Genomic DNA, 24,851 nt, shown 5'->3' on the forward strand with positions numbered 1-24,851 from the left:
TACAAAATAATACCGTTGAAAATAATGCAGAGATAAATAGTAAAAATCGTATGCAAATTCATTCAGTGGTTTTCGGAATTAGCCCGAATATACAGAGGACTTTAAAAGTATTAAGATTTTATCTTAATAATATTTCGAGTGCCATTTAATGTTCCGGAACCAACGATACATAAATAGATAACAGATAAAATGTAGTATAATGTTGGGTAATGACAAGCATCCTGTTATTTAAATAAGTAGTACCTTGTGGAGCAGAATGATAGACTTTCCAGGCTATGTTCCCCAAAAATAATATAGATGGCGCTGTCGAGATGTAACGTGATTGGGTGAATCTCAAAATTTCAAGTTTGGTGGCGAAATTTCATATTATTTTTTCATGAAAAATTGGGTTCCGACATGAAAAAGATCCAAATGGATCCTCGGTTCCGACATGAAAAAGGAATTTTTCAATTCCCAATTTTCCCAATTTCCCCAATTTTTCACGAAAAAATTATATGACAGTCGCCACCAAACTTGACACATTTTGATATTCACCCGATTATTACCAATTTTCTCATTACTCGAGTACATAATTATTCAAAAATACAATGTCATGGCAAAAGCTTGTTTGACCCTCTGCTGGACTGGGCGTAAAGCAAAAACATAGAATGCGTTCAGCTGCTTAATTTATTTATTAGCTTATTTTTTTCTTTTTTTTAAGTTCTTTTGTCAATTAGTGTAAGGTGCAATTACGAAAATTGTTATGGAAGAACGGAGTCAGCTAATACAAGCATATTTATGCTTAAAAGGCGGCTCCAAACCCAGTATAATCTATGTACCAAAAGATACTGCAATAAACTTTTTTTTTAGCTGCCTATCTTCCCGTGCATGTCGTAAAGGGCGACAAAGAGACAGCGTCCTGTCGAACATGATGGATCATCTGTAAGAGCGATAGCTGATCACCTATCATCATACGGTCTATCATTATCCACCTTAGGATTATGTATCAAAAGTGGCTGCAAATAGTTTCTTGATTATTTCTAGTTCTGCCCGCCCCTTCGGGGAATACGGGCGTGAGTTTGTGTATGTATGTATGTGTATGTTTGGTATTTGGATCACATGTATAGAATTATGTTGCTACCTATATTGCTTCTCTTGATGAGAATAATAATGGGTGGCAGAAGTAATTGTGTCTGGGTGTAATAAAAAGGGTCATTATTTATACCCAAAAACAATTGATGATATTAGAAGGTCCTTCGTTTACGAAGGAAAAATCTTTACATCGCCTTCTATATTGTTTTTATGGAACGTAGCCTAGACAGTTCTTCATTGGCTTGCAGAGCCATGAAAAAAAATGTATCACTTCACGACAATGATGTCATACCTACATCTACTGAAACAGACGTATGAGGACTATGATGTGGAGCAGCGTGGTGGGCTATGCTCCTGACTCCCTCCGGTGGGTTGATAATAAATCAGCAATTGTTTATCGGTAGACGGACGTCTACTGAGGACTTGGTGGCGTAGTACTTGAGGAGCTTGGTGGCGTAGCGGTAAACGCGCTCGGTCTGCGATTGTTGAAGTTAAGCAACTTTCGCAAAAGGCCGGTCATAGGATGGGTGACCACAAAAAAATAAGTTTTCATCTTGAGCTCCTCCGTCTTTCGGAAAGCACGTTAAGCCGTTGGTCCCGACTACATTAGCAGTCGTTAATTATCATCAATCCGCACTGGGCTCGCGTGGCCCAATCTCCCTATCCATCCATAGGGAAGGCCCGTGCCCCAGCAGTGGGGACGTTAATGGGCTGATGATGAGACGGACGTCCGCCCGTGACCTTCATTTCACTTTCCTGTTCACTTTTTTGCAGTTCTACAATTTATGACGGTAAATAGGTAGCTACTGACTATATTTACTACTGCAATGATATCATACGATACAGTCCGAACATAATATTATGGGTGAATATCAAAATGTGCCAAGTTTGGTGGCGATCTTTCATATAATTTTTTGGTGAAAGATGGGTTCCGACATGAAAAAGGATAGTTCTAGCTACGAGGGACAAGTTACCTTGTAAAAAAAATAATATAAAACTTCGCCACCAAACTTGGCACATTTTGATATTCACCCTTATAACGGGAACGGCCTCTGATTGTGGTTACACAGCTTGACCAGCAACTATACGGAACCAAGAGATCACAAGATCAGGAATTAATGTGGTTTGATATAGGCGTAGGGGACGACCAAAGAAAGTGTGGATGGATTGTGTAAAGACGGATATGAGTGTGAAAGGTGTGAGTATTGAGATGATGACTGACTGAAATGAATGGAAGAGGAATACATGTTGTGCTGACCACACCTAGAGTGGGATAAGGACAGGATGATGAATTAATATTCTAATCTAAATATATAAAAGGAGAAACTGACTGACTGACATATCAACGCTTTCATCTCGAGCTCCTCCGTGTTTCGGAAGGCACGTTAAGCCGTTGGTCCCGGCTGCATTAGCAGTCGTTAATAACCATCAATCCGCACTGGGCCCACGTGATGGTTTAAGGCCCGATCTCCCTATCCATCCATAGGGAAGGCCCGTGCCCCAGCAGTGGGGACGTTAATGGGCTGATGATGATGAGTAATATCCATCGGTTTTCCAGAAGAGAAGTCGGAAGAGGACGTGAGCCGTTTGAGGTGCGAGACGTTCGACATCGAGCGTGTTTTGCGGCATGGCGCCCACCTGATGGGCTCCGAAGGTCGGGAGTACGACTTTGACGAGGAGGCGGTGCCCGCTGCAGGTAAGCATACTTCATCATCGCCCGTTTACCCGTTTTTCACAGGGTCCGCTTATCTAACGTGAAGATTTGACAGGTCCGGTCTTTTACAGAAGCGACCGCCTGTCTGACCAAAAGCATAATTACAAATACAAATTACAGGGTGCTAGATAGTACTCTCCGCAAATGACGTACCTTCTACATAATTAAATTCAAACAAGACGAATTCACTGCCAGTCGAGCAAAGATGAAAAATGTCTTAAGATGCATAATAATGAACCTTGTTAACCCTTATCACGGGTTCGTAAAGTTAATTATCAAAAACAATTCGGGTTATGGGTACACTTTGTGTATACAAAGTTGTAATCGGCTATAGTAACAGAGGTAGGCCCTGATACGTGGTACAACGTGTCTTATCAAATGTTCGAGTGCGGAGATTAGAACATTGCGAGAAATGACCTGTGATATGTTACTTTATTCAACACGGTAATGCACATACATACATACCTACATAAACTGCCTATATACGTCCCACTGCTGGGCACAGGCCTCCCCTCAATCAACCGGAGGGGGTAATGCACCTCGCTAAAATATTGAGCATACCTGGGGTCTGTTTAATAAAACTTACAATTGTAAATTAGAATGACAATTTAATGTACATTGCGGAGTTAGTGATCACAAATATTTTGCAGTTTCATATAAGCTACGTAATGAACACCAAATTGTCGTTGTAATTTACAATTGTAAGTTTTATTAAACAGGCCCGTAGTCTTCTTATTCCATGAATGTTTGAATACAGGGTGACATCGTAACGAATACTAAGGGGGATGATTCAGACCATGATTCTAAGTCGATATCAAGTGGAATTTCCTGTCGGAAAAGTCATTAATGTTTTTGTGTTTTTTTTTTAATTATTTTCAGGTCCATACTTTTGCGGTGGACAGAATCATGGCCTGAATCATCTCTCGAAAGTTTTCGTTACGATGTCACTAACACCCTGTATATAAATGTAGGATTTTAAAATTCAACGAAATGAATGTATACCTGAAGAAAGAGGTAATATTCTAGATTAGTCTATAAGGGGTGTGACTTTTACTTTTTCCTGGAATGGCGAAACTATTATAATTGTGTATGTGACAAAAAATAATAAACTGTATCAAACTGATTTTCCAAGCTTTTATTTCCATCTCACAACTTTTGGGGGCTCGTCCGGGATTTGAACCCGGGACCTCGCATATATTGGCAGACTTGTCACAGTGGCACTGTACGATACTCACCACCTGTCACGTTGGTCTAACAGAAAACTCGGTGAGGTGCGGGTACTTAGTTCATACTTGTGACTACCCAATCGGGATAGTCGTGAGTTTATGTTACGTTTGTGTTGTTGGCAGACATGAAGGAGCGGCTAGCAAAACAGCGGCAGCAGCTAAACGCGCGGCTTGGGCTGGACGTGGCCTGCAAACTGGGAGTGGACCTCACCTCCATGTACTCCAACGAAGACCTGTGCCCCGTCAAGGTGCAGCCTGTCAAGATTGAGATGCCCAGGGTAAGTTGGCACTAGGGTGTGTCAATATAAGCTCAGCGATGTCTGGGGCCTATGCCGGCTCAATTGGTTAGTTTCCTAGGTCAAAGATTTTTGCGAAATTTCTTATTTCATCTTGTGATGGATGTACCTCTGACTACTTCAATTACTGCCGTGTCATACGAATCTCTGCTATCTCAAAAAATGCTGTTTTGAGTAAATCGCCTTTAAAGATTTTTTCAGTTAATCGTCTGTATAGTTCATATTAAGTGAAATATCTGTCATCAAAATATCAGAAAATATTCTAAAATGTACTCTGAATAACAGGCACTTTTGATTTTTTTCCTTATTATAATAGTTTTTATTTAAATCGAGTTTAAGAGTTGTGCATGACCACTCTTCCATAGAGATGTGGTCACGCGGTCTGTGCTATATTAAGTTAGCAGAGTTTGGCACATGCAGCCGGTTTGTCATTATAACTTTAATCTATCTATGCTAATTATTAGTTGTAAGAGATGAGCGTTACAAGCTTTCTATAAGGACTGCTTTTTGAGGATGCCCGGGTTGAGTAGACTAAGTGAAATGGATACTTACAAGGAAAATAATTTTGATATCTGAAAAATTTGAAATATTAATTTACAAGTTGGGAATTCCTTTTTTTCTACCCTGACATACTTTTTTTTGCTTCGTACACATTCATCAATCAGCAATCAGGAGCTCAGAATTATGTAATTTTATAATTTTAAATAAAATAATCTAAAATATAATGAACGTTTAGAAAAAATATTTGTGAAATATATAATTATGTTCAAACTTCTTCTCAATACAATGAAAAAAATGGGATTCCAACAGCATGTTTGCAATCATCAATCACAATGCCATAGCTAAAAATGTTTTAGGCATAACCTTCAGGAATCAATTAATTCCTCCTCACAATTTTCATCACTCCGAAATCATCGGCACACATGCACCACCCCTTACTAAAAACATCTGTTGAACCCTTACTAAATTCAACCATCCTCAAGGCCAGCACACTACACCCCCTTGGAAACACCTTCCAGTAGTTCGTCGCAAAATAAAATAATGTTTTCGTGGCCAAGAGTCTGCATTGTCGTACCTTCCGACGACTTATTTACTCTTTCTCCACACAATCTGCTAGACTGCATAACTCCCCTCTCCCGAAAACTAGTCTGCTATGCAAGCACGAACTGTACCAGACACGATGGAAGTTTGCACCGGCTCGAAACATACTCCCTACGCTTTTTGCAGCCACAAGCGTAGAAGAGTCAATCAAGACGATCATTGCTGAAAATGGATCTCCACTCTCAACAAGAATGTACAAGAATGGATCCTGTGAAGTTTGTACTTCAGAGTAGGAATTTGGTTTTCTATTGCGAGGGACAACCCTCGAAGAAAGTAGAAAATAAAACTATAAAAACTGGCCTCCTCCGCCTGCTTCGCCTCAGTATCATATTTTACCCTTGAGACAAACGTCTCAATGAACAAAACCAACGTTCTTGAAAACAGCAATCCCCACAGCTAGCCTGGGCATGCAAATAGCCTCCTGCATATCCACTGCAAAAATCTCGTCAACAGTAGGTACCTTCATTATTTAGATCGCCTTCTAAATATCTATGGGACTTATTCCACATATGAAACCCGTAGACATTCAGAAGATGGTGTTAAAATTGAAAGTACTGCCAAAAAGCTTTTAGCTTAGGATCATATTTACATACTATGGATGTGGAAACCAACCGTAAAGGATTATTTTTCGAAAAAGACAGTTCCACTGCAGGCTGAAAAGTCCATAATACAGCATCAGCATTCTGTCTCTGTATTGAACAACCCTTGCAACCACAAGAACTTGGCTTTGAATTGTGACAATATTATACCTCACAAAAGAAAAATAGAATTCTCTTCTTGGCTATGATGAGATCAATTAACTCGTCCTCACTTGTGACTACAGAATACACAAAGCTCTGGAACCAGGGTACACCCTCATGGCAACTGATACAGTTCCCGGTTGCACAGCGAACTCTTGAATTCTCGAGAGTAAAAGAGATTGACGATCTGACAGATTATCACAAAAATCGACAACACAGACCATCAGTCCACAAAACCTGAATCCGTTTCGCGACAAACCACAAAAACCGCTTCCAAGGGGGTATAATATACATAGAACCCTTGAAGAAGCCGAACCCAGCAAAGGTTCAACAAATGTTTTACAAAAAATTGCATTCGGCGAACGAGAATCATCTAGGAACAAAAGCAATAAACAAAATAACCCTGTGCTCATGAACTATTTACGATTTTGATGCTGCAATTGATGATCAAAGCTAAAATAATATTAATTGCGAAGATGTTATCGCTTGCTCAGTCATGAAAGCCCAGGGTTACATCTATTACAATTCTTTATTCAACAAGAAAAGTCACAAGACCTTATCATCCTCATCACATTTGAGTATGCTTTCTCACAACAAATCGTTTTCCAGCCTGGTATTGTATCCTCCCATTGATGGTTCTTGCAGAACTCGATCCTTTGACAAACGGTTCCAGGTAGTATCACCGTTCTAAAGAAGTTTCCCATTCTTATTCAAACCAAAAAATATTTCCCCTTTATGCCTGGTTCAAAGCATTTTGGGTCCTCGACTTCTCTCTCAGATTCAGGAAGTGTTTCCTCCCTGGGCGCCGGGTTTGCAAGTACAAAGAATGTCGCGAATCGCTAGGATTGCCTTCGTCGTAGTCACGCCTATCTATTGTAACTTTTAGTTAGATGAGTTAGGCGTGACCCACATGCAAAAAAATCAAGTTAGCAGACTTTGTCAACCTCTGTATCTCAAAAAGTATCAATAAATTTTAAAATGTTTTTACTGAACTATGTAAAGCATAGGATATAAAACCCTTTTGCACTGGTTATTCGTAACTCGACTATTTTAAGATAGCAGACTTGTGCGTGACACGGCAGATTGGGATACAATCGTGAACTTGTGATAATTTTAAAAAAACTTTGTTTGTGCATCGTTCTACAACATTTAACATCTCTGTCGTGTTTAACCGACTTTAAAAATAGGAGATAATCAATGGGAGTGTATTTTTTCACAGAGACCAGTCCAAGAGTTAGTCCAAGTGACGTCATCCAAACCTCTGAGCTCCCGCGAGATGAACCTGGCGAAGCGCAAGGCTCGGCAGGCGTTGTGCAAGCAGAAGTCCCGCGACTGCAGCGAGGAGCCGCCCACGCCGCCAGCGGAGCCCGACCGCAAGAAGATGCGCTTCGACCCGCCCGAAGACTTCTCCGGTAAGTCACTATCACACCGAGATTAATCCATGAACTGGGGGTTAAAATGGCTACATCGAAGCAATTCATCTAAATTCAAATTAAAAATATTTATTTCGGAAACTAGTCCATATTTAGTTAGTAACAAAAAGCTTAACCTAGTATTAGTAACAGATTCGAAAGACGACAACATAAATATAAAATACACGAGGCCGGCCCGAGTCACCGAAGCCGCGGGCAGCTATGTTACAGCGTGCAATCGCACCCAGCGGTTCAGCAGCGGCGAGTCGTACCGGTCCACCAATGCGCTCATGATGGTGTTGGGGCTGGCACGCGCACGGCGCCACAGAAACGCACAGCGCTTACGCATGATCGCGTGGAAGTCGTCTACACGCGCCTCGCAGAACATACCGGAGGCGCTACAGCGTCGCGGCAGCCCCAGTAGCGCCCTGAACACATTTTTGTATTGGCAATCTAAGAAAGCAATATTGTAATTTGACATTTGCGCAAATGAAAGTAAGTGCGCAATGTCCACAAATGTCAAAATATTGCTTTTTAGATGAATTGCTTCGATGTTGCCTCTAGTCCTCCTATAGTATAAAGTAGGCTAATAAAATAAGTTCCTGGTACTATAATTAACAATGCGCGGTCACGGGTACTAATATGTATACAGTTTCAAACCATGTCGCATTAACTTTTTTGACAAATTAAACCGTAAGTCTCATTAAATGTCAAATATGATAGTGCGACAGGGTTCTACAGTGGGTACATGATATTGCTCATGACTGTACTGTGTTACCATAGATAATCAATTATTGCAATGGCTGGCAACGGTTATATCTGAATGATTGCCGTGATCCGTGCTTCGGAAGGCACGTTAAGCCGTTATTACGTATTGATGTAAGTCAGTAGTCGTTACATGAGCCATGTCAGTAACATGTGTTCTATGACATGCTTTTAGAAGGAAAAAATAAGTATTTTTAAAGGTATTTTTTTCTACGAGTTTTTTTTATTTCGAAAGTGGAAAACGGGGACGCTGGCTTCCCCCATATTCCACTTCCTCTCAAGAAGAATGTCATCGACCGATTGTCTTTATTATTTTTGTGTAAAAGCTCGCTAGCTCGCTCGCCCGGTGAAAGTTTCTAACCTTTTTATTGACTTTAATAAACTATAAATTATAGATAGATAGATAGATAGAATCTTTATTTAGGTTTAAGACGTTACATAAATTTCTTAATATTAAAATTTGAACATATATGAAATGTAAGACTTAAAACTAAAAAGGGTACTCGCTCGACACTAATTCAGGTAATTATAGACTAATTCAGGTACCATTTTTGTAGTGGAGTGTTCAGCCCCAGTCCCCGACTGCTCAGGCGCATGGGGCGAGTCAGCGCGATGGCCGTTGGAGAGCTGGTGCGGGGCGTTGGAAGCCCAGCTGTTCAGCGCCGCCTGGGAAGCCAGGCACGGAGCCGCCAGCGCGCTGCGGGAGTTGCTACGAGCCAGGGTTGTGAACACTGCCGGCTACCAGGCCAACATGACTCGGGAACAGGTATGTGGCCACAGGAGAGCTGATGCGTTAATAACGCCACATCCATTCTGATTTCTGGTGCATCAACATCAGCACATATACAAACAAACATATTAAAATACGACTAGTTTGGTTAGGACATTACAGGTGGGGACATATCACAAAAATTACTTTGTGGTCCCTAGTTTGGTTAGGACATTACAGGCTGATCACCTGATTGTCCAAAAGTAAGATGATCCGTGTTTCGGAAGGCACGTTAAGCCGTTGGCCCCGGTTACTACTTACTGATGTAAGTATGTAGTCGTTACATGAGTCATGTTAAGGGCCTTTGGCGGCTCAATAACAACCCTGACACCAGGGTTGATATTCCATTTCACAACCCACACGACAGAAGAAGACAACTATATCCTAACAGTAATAGTTAGAGGTAGATCCATTGCTAGATGAACTAAGTACCCTCACTTCACCGAGCTTTCTGTTAGGTCAACATAGGTGGTAAGCCGTATCGCCGTCTAAATTGACCTTCAATAAGTTTATTCAAGATAATTACGTTGAATGAATGATTCTGATTCTGAAAGCAAAAGCGTGAGACAGGCGAAGAACAGGGTTAAATAAATGTGAAGGATGTTGATGTTGTGTGTCATAATGATTGTCTATTTTGTTTACAGAATGAAGATGCGCATCAAGAATGGTTGGAGGACGTGGCGCTGCGATTGCTCTGCGTTTTAGCATTGGATCGCTTCGGGGATTTTGTTTCTGATCAGGTAAGTTTTGCTACTGCAGTATATTTTTTTTACTTGCATTGTATTTTTTTTAACGTTTCATCATCATCAGCCGTACGACGCCCACTGCTGGGCATAGGCCTCCCCCATTTTTAACGTTTATTTGAGAGTATTTATATCATCATTATTATCAGGTCTCATACGACTTTTCATGTATTTCAATATTATGCGATTTTCTATTGGAAGAGGTAAGTCCATTGGGAATAGGAGATTTATTTAAGAGATAAACTTGTTTAAATATGAATTGTAATGCATGCGTTGATCACGCGAGGTGGTGGCGCCAGTCCGCGAGACGTGCGCGCAGACGCTGGGCGTGGCGCTGGCGCACATGCGCGCGGGCCGCGTGCGCGCCGTGGCCGCGCTGCTGGCGGCGCTGGCGCGGCAGCCGCAGTGGGAGGCGCGCCACGGGGCGCTGCTCGGGTTCAAGTACCTGCTGGCGGCCAGGCAGGTGAGGACACACTTATTTATTTATTTTTACACACACACACACACCCCCACACTCACCCTCACATACACACACACAAATTCACCCATTTTTAAGTCATACCCTTACTACACAGGACGTGGCCTGCGAAACCGGCGCACTTGAACACCTAATCAACGGTCTGGGCGACACAGCTGAGGACGTGTCCGCCGTGGCGGCGGGAGCGCTGGCCCCCGCGGCCGCCGCCCTGGCGCAGGCGCGGCCCGCGGCGTTACCTCATGTGGTGGCCAGACTGTGGCAGCTGCTACACGAACAGGATGAGTTGGCTGCCCCTGCCAACTCGTACATGGCGCTGTTGGCATCCCTGATGGCACTACCACAAGCTGCCAAACTATTGCAGTAAGTCATAACAATTGCGTTAAAGATAAATTATGAAATTTTGATTACTAAATTAAAACTGACCAAAAACATTTTTTTCTTTGTAACTTTTTAATTTTAACATCATCAATTTACGAGCCACGCTCTTGTCGATGCAGCATTTTCCATGCCACTTTTTAGAGAATAATAGACCAGTGGTTTTAAGTTTAATAATTCCGTTTTCTTCTTTCACAGTCCCATCGACCTGACCGACGTGTTGCCTCGCTTGTGGCCGTACCTGGATCATTCCACCAGTTCAGTGCGGAAGGCGACCCTCCAAACCCTCCGGACCCTCACACGCCCTCTCGTCTTAGAACCCACTCAAACACATACCAACGGAAACACGGAAGATGACAAAGCTGTTAAAAGTGAAGTCAAAGATAATCAAAGTGAAAATGTTGTTAAAAGTGAAATCAAAGACAGTCAAAGTGAAAATGTTGTTAAAAGTGAAATCAAAGACAGTCAAAGTGAAAATGTTGTTAAAAGTGAAATCAAAGACAGTCAAAGTGAAAATGTTGTTAAAAGTGAAGTGAATGATAGTCAAAGTGGAATAAATGTTGTTAAAAGTGAAGAAGATAATGTCAAAATTGAAGAAGACGTTAAAATTGAAGCCAATAGTGCCACAAATGCAGTTAGTGAGAGTAAAAGTGAAGTAAATGATGGTAAATCTGAAGTGAAAGATGTGAAATGTGATATAAAGAGTGAAGTGAACGGCCTGGCTGACAAGTACCTGAACTGGACACCGGAGCTGCTGCAGGAGGCGATGAGGCATGTTTACCAGAGGATCCTGTTTGAACATGTCCATGAAATTCAAGAGATAGCTTTACAGGTGAGAATAAATTTTCAGAGCAAAACTTTAATGCCTGAAAAGCCAAAGCCTGTGAAAACCCCAGGCGGCTTCTGAGCTTCTGGAAGGAGTTAAGTTGGCTTACGTTGTCAACAATACCACGCATAATGGTCCATCTTAGAGTCTAAATGCGGAAAACAGAGCTCACTAACTAACACGCACGCCGGTTCAGAGTAGATTGTACTGAACCTTTAATAAGGACGTACCCAATTTAGGCCTTACCGTTGTTTTTATTTATTATGTGAGATAGTAAGGGCTCGACTTATACAGCCCGAATGGACTGCAACCTTTTAAGATCCCCAACCAAAGCCCCCCCCCCCCCTTTTTTTGACGTTGGGAAATGCGTTACGCATACCACGCCGCCCGGGGGGACGACGTGGTTATGTGGAACTCCCCGGGTGTCGCCACCCGGTATACCCACTAAAACCCAACGGTGTTCCTCATTGCCGCCGTGTGGCGGGAACGCAATTGCACACAACCGCGTGGGGGGGGGACGCTCGTTGTTTTGTAACCAATCGTATATTGTTCTTACGTAATAATGTCGTGGGGTGCAGGTGTGGGAGAACTTCCTGCAGCACGCGCCGCTGTCGACGATCCTGGTGTGCGCGTGCCCCATGCTGGCCACGTGGCTGTGCCTCGCCATGCAGCCCGCCAGGATGTACGTGGACCCGGGGCTGCTGCTGCACGCGCCTCCCAAGGTACCTGATTCTTTTTTATTTACATAGTTGGACGTCTATTTTTTTTTTTTTTATTAACCAAAAAAATGTACATATAAATGGAATAATGCAGACATACCAATAAACCGTCTTGGGTTTGTCCTGGCATGCCATCGCTTCATTATATCTTGTTTTAGAAATTGGTTTACTTACTATTTTTAAACAGTGATGTGTTTTATTTCAACAGTTTTTCTTAACTTTATTTCCATTGTTATTAATTATATTAGTTTTAAGACAACACATATGTCGTGTACATATGTATGTGTGCATGTAGATATGTGTTTGGTTCGACCTACGAGATTCTAAGCCCTCTTGGTGTCGGAGGCAAGTTAGACAAGTTAGTATTAGACAAGCCAATTCTTCTTCGATCTTACCATGGTATAAGATGACCAGGTATGCTCAATCCTATGACACGCCGCCATTGCTAGCCCATTGATGACGTAAGTGTTACCATTCAATTGGTATCTACAACATTTCAAGGACATACATTTTATTATTGAAAATTAAGATAATTACTGACTAATGTATTTGTCACATATGTATATAAAAATCATTACAACTTTACGTAATCTTTTACTAAAAGTACAAAATTTCCTTGCAAAGTAAATTAAAAACATTGGACGTGGGTAATTTATTTTTTACGAAATGGCAACGCAGGGTCGGCTGACGTCAGTGTGGTTACTGATAAATTATTGTTTACTGTTCTTTTTTTATCTTGAACGTAGGTACTTTTTCTTTTCCTTTTTAGAATTGTAGATGGTTCTTTTTTTGTAACTAAGTGTGTTGGTGTGTTTATTTAATATTCTGTGGCTCTTGAGTTACCTATTATAACAAAGAAACTGTCAAAAAGTATAACTTGAAAAGTAACAGATAGTTTTTGTTTATTTTGTGATATGTGACGTCTAGTGATGTGCCGGATCGTTAAAAATGTATATCCGCGGATACGGATCTGAATACGGATATTTAGTGTAAAGATCCGCGGATACGGATACGTATCTTTATTTTCTTAAACAAAAAGATTAAAGTTTTAGTTATTTCATTGTTATAAAAGTGATATTTTATCTAGCTTTCATTATAAAGATCTATCTATCTAAATGTTTGCAATATAAAGGTGCCAAATATTTGATTTTAAGAAATAAAAACAATCTGAATGGAATTTTATAGTTTTTTATTTAATAATTCTACTTAATCACTTGAAAAAGATCCGTAAAAGATCCGCGTGAAAAGTAACGGACACGGATACGGATATTCGGAACATCACTATTGACGTCACACGAAGCTCGGTCATGGCCGTAATATACAGGTTGAAAATAACATTTTTATTTCGGTAAAAATATTTAATAAAAAATGTACTATACTATGTAAACTACTATATCAGATATATTTTATTTTTACAACTGTCATATAGCAAATTGTATAAACCAAGGAAATAGCTAATGGAAAGCATGCATATATAGTTTTTTTTTTCTTTTTTTTCTTTTATTGAGCGCAACCTTTAGATACCGTTTTGTTTTCCCTCTACGATGAATGCAACTTACAAAACTATTCTGTTTATTTGCAGGAGCGTCGCGTGCGCACCAACTCGCAGTCGTGCCTGGAGGGCGAGATCCCGCCGGAAGGCCGTCCGTCGCAGAAGTGGTACGTGGGCGGCAGCGAGTCGCAGCCCGCCGCCGCCAGGGACCGCAACGTCATGCGCGCGCGCTGCCTTGCCGCGCAGGTGCTAGGTCAGTGCGCGGGTTGCTCGCACCGTACCCAATACTGACGGCGATGATGCAGCTCATTATTCCGAGTTAATATTAATTAAGTGGAATTTTCCGTCGTAAAATAATCCTAATGAGAGTTGCATGTAATGAACGCTTATGCTTATACAGTGGGAAGTACTTCTGCATTTTATCATATTTTTAACCAGGACAAATATGGCCATAGAAAAATAACCCCGGGACAGAATCTGATCAGAACTTTGCCAGAACCATAGGGAAAGCATAAGCTTTCATTACATATAAGTCTCATCAGTGGAGGTTCTTGGACCAAGTTCGATACATTTGTGCCCATTGTCATTTACGATTGTTTTTGTGGTTTCCTTTTAATATTTTTTATTCTACTATTTCCAGGACACCTATCGTGTTACCTGGTGCAACCAGCGCCTGGCATAGAGTACAAACTTGAAGACGAGAGCCCTATAGACTGTTATGTAAAGGTAAATTCATTTTCTATTTAATGATTCAGACCATGATTCTGAGATGATATCAAGTGGAAATTAGATGGCAAAAGTATGGAACTGAAAATAATTTAAAAAAAAACTAGAAAATTCCACTTGATATTGACTCAAGACTCATGTCTGAATCATCCCTCAGTATTTGTTACGATGTCTCTAACATTCTGTATAGCAAATACGTGTTTATTTTATGTTGTAGTATATTTACTTCGTATGGAGCCCTCCGGTTGATTGAGGGAAGGCCTGTGCCCAGCAGTGGGACGTATATAGGCTGTTTATGTATGTTTATGTTATGTTTATTTCGTGTTTATTTTTATTTTTTTCTTCTTTGCGAGTGGATGGCGATCGATACTAAATTTTTGCTGACCAATAATTGCCCACGCTTACGGCATTGTCAGTGGTTTTTATTTTTTTGAAGGGGCATGATCCGCGCTCCGGATCGTTTTTGGTTCAGCGCATTTCACTGGCTGTTCAACGTGGAAATGCGGCCAGTTTAATGGGTAGCTTTGAGCCGGAAGCGGTACGGGGTGAACTTCTGGAGTAGGTAGTTTTGGACAAAGCCTGTTGTGTTTTTTTTTTGTATTTTGACGAAGCTTGTGCGGGTTTTTTATAGTATTATAATTAGTGATTAAACGAACTTACCTGTAAGTGAAGTTCGATCATAATTATACGAAGCGCTTCGTCCGAAGCGATTAGCATCCCTCCCACCCATCTTTCCCTGTCTGTCGTGAAATATTAATTCAGCTCAAACTCTGAAACAAATGACGCAAACGAGAGGAACAACCACCGTCAACAAAAATATTCGTCTTTTTTTCTGAGTCTACCCTCAACTATAGTGCAAAAAGTGGCCGCACGTACGCGTTACTACAAGTATAATTCTCATGCTAATCTCGAAGGACGAAGCGCGAGTATAATAGTTGGTGTTCCCAATGTCAGGTGATGGTGGTGTACCTGCGGTCGGGCAGCGGGCTGCAGCGCACCGTGGCCAGCCTCGTGGTGGCAATGTGGGCGCGGCACACGCGGGAAGCCCGCCTCTACCCGCCTGACATACACCCGCGGAGCCCCCAGGTACGGTGCTCTATCTTTAAGAATAAGAATAACATAAACAGCCTATATACGTCCCACTGCTGGGCACAGGCCTCCCCTCAATCAACCGGAGGGGGTATGGAGCATACTCCACCACGCTGCTCCACTGCGGGTTGGTGGAGGTGTTTTTACGGCTAATAGCCGGGACCAACGGCTTAACGTGCCCTCCGAAGCACGGAATCATCTTACTTTTTCGGACAATCAGGTGATTCAAGCCTGAAAAGTCCTTACCAAACAAAGGACAGTCTCACAAAGTGATTTCGACAATGTCCCCATCGGGAATCGAACCCGGACCTCCAGATCGTGAGCCTAACGCTCTAACCACTAGACCACGGAGGCTGTAGAATAAGAATAAAATAAATTTATTGCCAGTAACAGTTTACATTTTTCAACGAGGGCTAGAGGACATGAAATAGAAATATACAGCAGCTTTATCTTCTAATCCTTTTATTCCCTGTTGGGATGTAGGGCTGGATAGCAGATTTCCTCTCCTCGTGATCTTCTGCAGCCTCTTTAGCTCGCTCTCATGGCTGAGAATTGGGTCGTGTACTAGGTTCCATATAAATTATGAAATTCCGATTACTAAATAAACACTGACTAATGAAAAATATTTTCTTTTTTCTATTTAACATATTTACAAATTTTTATCAATTAAAACGTAATAATAAGTCCGACATTTAATCACGTTTTTCTATGACGTCAGTGTGTTTTTTCATACAAATTCCATAGTAATTTCGTGTTTTGACGTTTAGTAAAAAGTAACTGATTTGACTAGTTGGAAACTAACATATTGTTGTTGTGTTGTGTCGCACATTTATAATCTTCTTTCAACCTCGTAAGAATTGGATTTCCAGACACAATAGGTAAACAATGGGATTTGGATTTTCTTTTTTTTATGATGTTTTGTTTTTTTTATAGGGATTTTTCTTTGTTTTTGCAAGGATGTACAGGGAGGCCCAGAGATTCACGTTCAAAATGAAAAATTAAATAGACGGGCTCATTGGCTACCAGAAACACTCACTGTATGCTCAGCGATTATTTACGGTTTAGGAGACATGACCCATTTTGTAGTTTTTTCAAGATTTTATACCTTCAGAAGTCATTATTTCGTCGTTATCTCTTTCTTAATAATTATTTTATTTTACTTCATACCTATTCCCAAGGAAGTGGATCACTAGCTGAAAAAAGAAAAACAGCCAAATTAAAGATAAAAAAAGTAATTGGAAGTCAAAATGAGAATTTGACCAAAATTGTTACAGTTCTTAAAAGCTCGCCGGAAAATAATAAACACACGAGGTTCCCATGGACGCTGAATGTATTTCTAGAAACTTCTCCGTTTAATAGGCTTTTAACTCCAGCAAGTATTTTCATCACACTTCTCTTGTTTCCGTAACAAAAGAAAAACATCACACACGACGAGATAAGTTTGAAGACGTTACTGGTGTATGCGATATGCAACTGCCTTCAGAGCAATGTGTCAACAACTTTTTCAATTGACAAGAAGATTTCATTCATTAGATCGTCCATAATGAAATTAGCGCTGATTGTGGCGCCATCGGAGAAACGGAAAAAATGCAAACTATCATGACTCGTAAAAAATACAAATAATGCAAAGAAAATCAATCCAGATTCCAGAAATATATTTTCGTAGGAAAATCTGTTCCATTACGGAACAGAGTGTGTCCTCTAACATCATGGACTAATGTTATGGGCGATAGGCTGATCCCTTATCACCATAAGGTTCATCATATCCAAGTTGTCTTTGACTACTTTTGGCTCTGCCCACCCCATTAGGGATTACGGGCGTGAGTTTATGTATGAGTATGTGTCTTACGATTATTTCCAGGAGGATGACAATGATATATCAAAGTTGGCGCCGCCGCTGCTGATCACCACTATACACACGGCACTGAACCAAGCTCTCTACTACGACGAAGTGGCGCTCACTTGTAATAGGTGAGCTTATAAAACATAACAATAACTGGATGCTGCTTCGGCTGCAACGATTCTGCAGCGCATCAGGGATGTTCGTTGATGCCGGTGTAGATGGCTTTGCTGCCATTATGAGAAAGAGAGTAGCATCTTTGATGGACAGGGTGCGTGGCAGCGGAAACAGCCTCCTGAAAATTGTGGCAGCCTGTGCCCACAGTTCATTTTTTGAGCGATGGACAAAGGCTGTATATTGCCGAAACCCAGCTCTTATTTATAATTTACTAGCGACCCGCACCGGCTTCGCTCGGGTGCAATGCTGAGGAAAAAATTAAATTATTTACGACATCACATTAAATATCTCAAAAATAACAGTATTTCTCCACTATTTAATGGATGTTATTATAAATATAAACCTTCCTCTTGAATCACTCTATCTATTAAAAAAACCCGCATCAAAATCCGTTGCTTAGTTTTAAAGATTTAAGCGTACATAGGGATATAGGGACAGAAAAAGCGACTTTGTTTTATACTAAGTAGTGATTAAGATAACACTAGCCACTAAGTTTTCTTTTATACTAACCCCTATGGATGTGTTAATGTCTGAAATAAACATATTTGAATACATAAAAGGATTACGAAAGTTGTACATAGAGCGAAGGTTGGTGGTAGTGTTGGCAGAGGAAGACCTAGAAGGACGTACATTGACCAAATTGAAGAGTTGTAGTACGATCTACTCTGAACCGGCGTGCGTGTATGAAACGATTGATGAATGCGGAGGCAGAAAGAGAAGTGTATTAAGTTTACGCGGTTATTATCATAATTAAAGCACATAATAACGGGTTCTTACCGCGTCGAAATATCGGGAGTCTCATATCCCCATTTAAACGCGGTAAGAACCCGTTATTATGTGCTTTAATTATGAAAGAGAAGTGTGTCAGGATCAAAGCAATTCCGTAGTCTCTGTTTATCCCGGTGGGAGATACGCATGAGTTTATGTGTTTGTATTAAAATAATGAACTAAAACCAAACAAGAACACATCTCCGTAGCGTTATCCCGTGTATCACAGTTTACTAAACCTGAAGATTAGCTAGATCCGGTTTCTTACAGAAGCGACTAGGCAGTCACTTGTAGGTAGTATTCAGACAGGCGTCTGACCTTCCAACCCATCATCTCTAGCGTTATCCCGTTTTTCACATGGTCCGCTTACCTAACCTGAAGATTTAATAGATGCGCCGGCTTTTTATAGAAGCGACTGCCTGTCTGACCTGGCAACCCGAAGGGTAAACCAAACAAGAATAACAAAGACGTTTGCAGCATTTTGTTTCATAATTAAAACACAAAATACCGGGTTTTTACCGCGTTAGAATCAAGGATATTTTAACACTGTTGCAAGTGCCATGATCACACATCACCATCATCATGATTTTAACGCGATAAGAATCCGGTATTATAAGTTTTAACTAAATTATGATAATACCCGCGTTCATGACCTTGCTATTTCTCAGGATACTCCAAGAGGCTCGCGACCTACACGCCATGATGAAGCACTACAAACTGCCGGTTGATGGAGAAGAGTTCAACAATATTATAAGACTAGAGCAGGTGAGATAAGACGACACAATATTTCTTTTTTCTTGAATGGCTTCGCATTCGCATTTAGCCAATCATCAGAGTTATTTATTTATCCGCGCTTCAGAACCATCTTTACAGGACAGATCCCAACACAACAGTTCATCAGAAATATACATAATATACAAATCCCAAAGTAAGAGCAGTTAATTCTACATTACATAGCATGTGGACGGTCACGAGCATTAATATGTATACACTTTGGTACCATGTCACATTAACTTTTTTGACAAATTGAACTGTAAGTCTCACTAAATGTCAAATGTGTTAGTGCGACAGAGTCCTAAAGTGGGTACATTATATTGCGCATGACTGGACATACATGGTGACCCCTTGGAACTCAGACAGGCCACAAACAAATATATCCGTCCTTTCTGCGATCCAATTAAGCGTGTGGACTGCTCGATTCACGTGTTCAGGGTTCGGTTGACTTTTCGAAAGTATCTCGTTGGAGTGGGTTATCAAGTAGCGTGTTCGTTTAGGTGGTCCACCTGACGTCCGTGACGCAGCCCATGGTGGCAAGCATGAAGTCCAAGCGCGTGTCGTCCACCCTGGAGGAGCGCCGCAGCGCGCTGCAGGCCGCCGTCACGCAAGCCGCCACCGACCAGAACACACTCAACGTGTCGTGAGTATCTTCATCTATCGTGTGGGTTGTGAGGCGGAGTACCAACCTCATAAACTTATTGAAGGTCAATTTAGACGGCGATACGGCTCACCACCTATGTTGACCTAACACCTATGTCGGTCATATCATCCAAGTGTTGGCATCCCCACATAAATATTTTTTATTTTTATATTTTTTAAGTATGGCAATACATGATAACACATAAGACATAACATGTATAACACATAAGTCGTTTTTTTATACTCTATATTATTATTTTTTTATTTATTGTGCGGGTACTCTCGTTTCACCGATCGACGTGGGTGAATAAACTTTTTTTTTTAACATAAAGTGAGAAAATCATCACCACATAATGCCCAGCCGCAGTATTTATTTATTTATTTTTAGGTAAATTTACAGCAAAATAACACAAAATGTATGCAACTCTAATAAGCTACATTCCAACAAAAAAAAAAAATGAAATGAATGATTTTTGAATGAAATATAGTTAGAAAGAAATATAGTTATATTGATACTATAGTATCAAAAAATACTTTTTATCTACTCAGGGTCCAAGCCGCCTTAGCCGGCGCGTGCGCGAACCTGCACTGCCTGCCAGAGAAGCTGAACCCAGTGGTTCGACCGCTGATGGAGAGCATCAAGAAGGAGCCCTCAGAGGAGCTGCAGAGCAACTCGGCGGACACACTGGCGACGCTGCTGCACCAGCTGGCGTCGCGGGAGCCCTGCCCCAACAATAAAGTGCTCGTCAACTTGAAGGCGTTTCTCAGGTGAGTTGGCTGAAGACAATAATTATAATTTTAATACGCGGACAATATGGTTGATTGTATATATACTTATATGTAAATATCTTACACCTGCTGTTAACATATCGTGTATAATTGGGTAGTTTCGTAGGTGAAAGATAAATTATATAATTCCGATTACTAGATAAACACAGTTCTAAAACTGTCGAAAAACGTTTTCTTTTTCTATTTAACACGTTAACAGTCCCCATACAAGCGTTTCAAAACATGCCATATGTCCAAATGAGATATTATATTTTTTGGCTTTCGTTTGTTATTCAATGTGACATGTTTTTGACTTTTTCTATTTATAAGGTCTTTGGCTACAAGTCCTTTATGAAAATATCAACAAATTTTACGAGTCCGTGATTTGACAGCCCATAAAGCTGCACTGGTCTCGTGTACCTCATAGGGTACACGAACTCGGCGGAACCGCTCCCCGTGTGCCACATACGGTACACCGGACTGTTAACGTGTTAACTTATTATGAATTATAATAAAGAAAAATATAATAATAAGTGCGTCATTTTATCACGTTTTTCTATGACGTCACAGGTTGCTCTTTCATACAAATTCCATATTTTGACGTTTAGTAAAAAGTAACCGATTTGACAGGACTAAAACTGGCTCTATCTCTTTTTTATCGTATGGTAAGTGAGAGACGGCACTAGTTTTAAGAGTTGTCAAACTAAAATTAGGTCAATTTTGTGTCCGCCTGAATAGGCGCCATTGCGCACTTTTGTAGTGCGGTATTGCTTTTGTCATTAATTCCTCCTTTTATTAAGCCCCTCTCTGTTGGTGTCATTCCTGTAAACATTAGCCGTAAATGAACAAACATACTGACGGCACGTATATTAAGAAGATATGAATGCATGGGATTAACTGTCTGAGAACTGATATTAGGCAGCTAAATTACTCAATTGTATTAACAATATTTTATGTTTATTTAAAAAAAAAAGAACGTCTAGGGCCCTGTGCCGAGGTTTTTCTTGCAGCTTCTTTTCCCCGGCTATACAGGTTGTGAGAAGCTGCAGTACTTTTAGGCGGATGAGACGTTCGTTATGTACAAATTGACGATTCAAAGTGTAATTATGTTACCTACTGAATAAGGATATTTTTGAATTTGAATATACTTCCAGGTGCGACCCGGAGTACACGCCTCGGGTATCCTTGGAGAACACAGAAGAAAACGGGGAGAGCGCCAGCGACAGCGGGAATGAGGGCAACTCCGCCACCGCCGTACACGGACCCACTTGTAAGTCGATATACATGATTTTTGTTTTATAAACACTATCTAATTTTATTTTAAGTTATATCTGTCATTTTCTTATCCGCCGAAAAGGAAAGGGACGGCTAATCGACAACCATAAAATTTTATGGAACACACGTCAATTTTAAGCGCAAATCTAAAACAATCGTCTAAAAATTTTACATTGGCCAATAACCCGACAGAATTAAGTTGACAGCACACGTAAAACGGTTTGCATACCAGCGAGATACCTTTTTAATTCGCCCGGGTTATTCATTCATTTACTCATTCTTCCTAAAATTAAGAGCTGTCAATCATCCGTCCCTTTTCTTTTACTTTTACTTAAAGTAAAATTAGGAGGTGTCTGCAAGAATCGGGGCCAATGTCTTCTTAAAGCCACAATGACGTATTGTTGTGAAATAAGAACTACGTTGTGTTTCTCTGAACTGAAATAGACAGTTTTTTATTAACACACTTGTTTTATAAGTAATTACATTATTTCTATACTTAATAACTAAATCTCGTAACGAAAACATGGAGGGATGGATGGAAAATTCTACTTGATATTAACTCAGAATCACGGCCTGAATCATCCACCTCAGTATTCGTTACGATGTTACTAACATCCTGTATTTTATCTTGAATTGTCTAGTTTCCTAAAGGTCAAAGAGAGAGAAGTTGTCTTTGATTACTTGTGGCTCTGCTCAACCTATTAGGGATTACGGGCGTGGGTTTATTTAAGTATGTATGAATGTATTATGTGTCAATCTCTGCTTACCCCGTGGGAAATAGACCTGAGTTTGTGTATGTATGTATGTATGTGAATTTGTCATGTCACATTTTCTTTGAGGAACTATTTATAGGACTGTTAAGATGTGTCAGTACTGGTTGGACGCCGAGGAAATGGTTTCTGGTAGGGCTCTAGCCTAGAACATCACCGATTGAGAAATTGGTCGGTGTACTGCCTAACGGAAGGCGATTGGGGCAACCACCGTTCTACACGCCCTATCTATGGAGTAATGAAGGCGATTACTCCACCGACAAGAGCGCTGCTCTTAAATAAAGAGAGAGAGAAGGTGTAGCAATAACAAGTATAATATGTTGCAGTGGACAAGTACAGGGGCATCCTGACGCTGTGGGAGCAGCAGCGCGTGGCGGAGCGCGGGGCTCCGCGCCGCGGCCGCCCGCCCGCCGCGCTGCAGCCACCGCCCGACGCCGCGCTGCTCGAGGACGACGTGAGTACTGCCATCAACATGAAGGGCTTGACACCGGCACCAGGGTCCTAAAAAGTCTAGAAAGTTCTAGGCCGTTTTAGAAAATTCTAGGCCGTTCTAGAAAGTTCTAGATCGTTCTAGAAAATTCTAGGTCGTTCTAGAAAGTTTTATGCCATTCTAGAAAGTTCTAGGCTGATTTAGAAAGGTCTAGGTCATTCTAGAACAAGTAAACCTAGCTCAGCTGGTGGGAAGTGGAGAGTTGCCGTTCTATACGTAACTCTTCTATGACAATAGTATGAAAACCTAACCTATTTGTTTCAGTCGCGCAAGCTACTGCGCATCCAGCGTCGCGGCGCCACCCTGGCACTAACAAGCCTCACCAAGTACTTCGGTGACCAACTGCCAGAGAAACTGCCCAAACTGTGGGAGTTCATCACCGAGCCGTTCGCTAAAGTTATGAGTGATAGTGGTAAGTATATAAGCTCACGATAGTTAGAGGACATCCAACGCAAGATGGAGTAAATACATACCCACACATTAATACAATACAAGGATACTTTATTGCACCAAAATAAAAAATATTACAAAAGAGACTTAACGAGGTACATGACAAATGGCGGCCTTATCTCTTAAAGCGATTTCTTCGAGACAACCATCAGGGGAGGAAAAATTGGGGACTATATCCCGATTAGGGTAGTCAGACGTACATCCATCGCAATATGTACTAAGTACACACCTCACCGAGCTATATCTCAATCAACAGGAGGGGGTTCATAGGGAGGGGAGGCTAGTGCCCAGCAGTGGGCTGTATATGAGCTGTTTATGTGTATGTGAACATGTCCGTGTGTACGGTCACGAGCATTAATAATTATGTATACACTTTGGTACCATGTCACATTAACTTTTTTGACAAATTGAACTGTAAGTCTCACTAAATGTCAAATATGTTAGTGCGACAGAGACCTAAAGTGGGTACATTATATTGCTCATGACTGTACGTTAAGTGAACGTGTCCCCCGCCAGAGCTGGAGTCGATGCAGCAGGAGCGCGCGGAGGAGCTGATCTCGTGCCTGCAGGTGGTGGAGGTGGTGGCGCCGCACGTGGCGGCGGCGCTGTGGCCGGCGCTGCGCGGCGGCGCGGGCGCGGGCGCGCGGCTGGCGCGCGCGCCGCACACGGCGCTGCGCCACATGGCGGCGCGCGCGCTGGCCGCGCTGGCCGCGCGCGAGCCCGCGCCGCTCATGCGCGCGCTGCTGCTGGAGGTAAGTGCTACGCTATCAACTCCCATTTGCCAATCGGGCTTAGCACCGTAAGCGCGCGACTCTTTCTCGCCTCGACATACGCCACCCGTCACTCTCTCACAGTACTGCACAGAAAGAGACAGACGATCTCTGTCGCTGCGAGAAAGAGTCGCGTGCTTACGATGCTCAGCCCGCAGGGAGGTTAAATGGCCACATCGAAGCAATTCTTCTAACAAAGCAATATTTGCGCATATAAAATTAAGTGCGCAATGCAAACAAATGTCAAATAGCAATATTGCTTTCTTAGATGCATTGCTTCGCTGTGGCTATTTTAACCCCCCAGTGTCCTGTTTGTTAAAACTTCAAACCCTGTATTTCAAGAAATTTTCTTGTAAAAATTTTCATTATTACGAGAATGTATTTATCAAAACTACATATTTAAATTACAAGTTCCATGTGTCAATATTTATTTCACAAGTATATTTTACAATCCCTCTACTTTTTTATAAACGTAATTGTGCTTGTAACTTGTAGCTTGTGAAAGTGTAGATTTGTATGATTTGATAAACACTGCACAGATCGTATAGTCTAATAGCAAATCGGCGAGGCGTAACCATAGTAACC

At 41.3% G+C, this 24,851-nt stretch overlaps 1 protein-coding gene across 2 annotated transcripts in view; it reads left to right on the plus strand.

The window, feature by feature from the left end:
• The window catches only part of LOC126369197 (TATA-binding protein-associated factor 172), a 67,354-nt gene that overhangs the window by 32,089 nt on the left and 10,414 nt on the right, over window positions 1–24,851 (plus strand). The window contains exons 5-24 of one of the 2 annotated variants that reach the window (XM_050013492.1): window positions 2,630–2,767; window positions 4,135–4,289; window positions 7,368–7,560; window positions 8,883–9,091; window positions 9,739–9,834; window positions 10,124–10,300; window positions 10,413–10,675; window positions 10,889–11,522; window positions 12,095–12,238; window positions 13,818–13,980; window positions 14,368–14,453; window positions 15,408–15,539; window positions 17,404–17,513; window positions 18,996–19,092; window positions 19,602–19,744; window positions 20,293–20,511; window positions 21,666–21,781; window positions 22,883–23,010; window positions 23,311–23,458; window positions 24,013–24,248. In XM_050013492.1, coding sequence (XP_049869449.1) covers window positions 2,630–2,767; window positions 4,135–4,289; window positions 7,368–7,560; window positions 8,883–9,091; window positions 9,739–9,834; window positions 10,124–10,300; window positions 10,413–10,675; window positions 10,889–11,522; window positions 12,095–12,238; window positions 13,818–13,980; window positions 14,368–14,453; window positions 15,408–15,539; window positions 17,404–17,513; window positions 18,996–19,092; window positions 19,602–19,744; window positions 20,293–20,511; window positions 21,666–21,781; window positions 22,883–23,010; window positions 23,311–23,458; window positions 24,013–24,248 — 3,587 coding nt within the window. The remainder of the gene's footprint in view (window positions 1–2,629; window positions 2,768–4,134; window positions 4,290–7,367; window positions 7,561–8,882; window positions 9,092–9,738; window positions 9,835–10,123; window positions 10,301–10,412; window positions 10,676–10,888; window positions 11,523–12,094; window positions 12,239–13,817; window positions 13,981–14,367; window positions 14,454–15,407; window positions 15,540–17,403; window positions 17,514–18,995; window positions 19,093–19,601; window positions 19,745–20,292; window positions 20,512–21,665; window positions 21,782–22,882; window positions 23,011–23,310; window positions 23,459–24,012; window positions 24,249–24,851) is intronic. The other variant, XM_050013494.1, reaches the window with a different exon arrangement.

The sequence above is a fragment of the Pectinophora gossypiella genome, chromosome 8 (genome assembly GCF_024362695.1).
Source record: "Pectinophora gossypiella chromosome 8, ilPecGoss1.1, whole genome shotgun sequence".
NCBI lineage: Eukaryota > Metazoa > Arthropoda > Insecta > Lepidoptera > Gelechiidae > Pectinophora > Pectinophora gossypiella.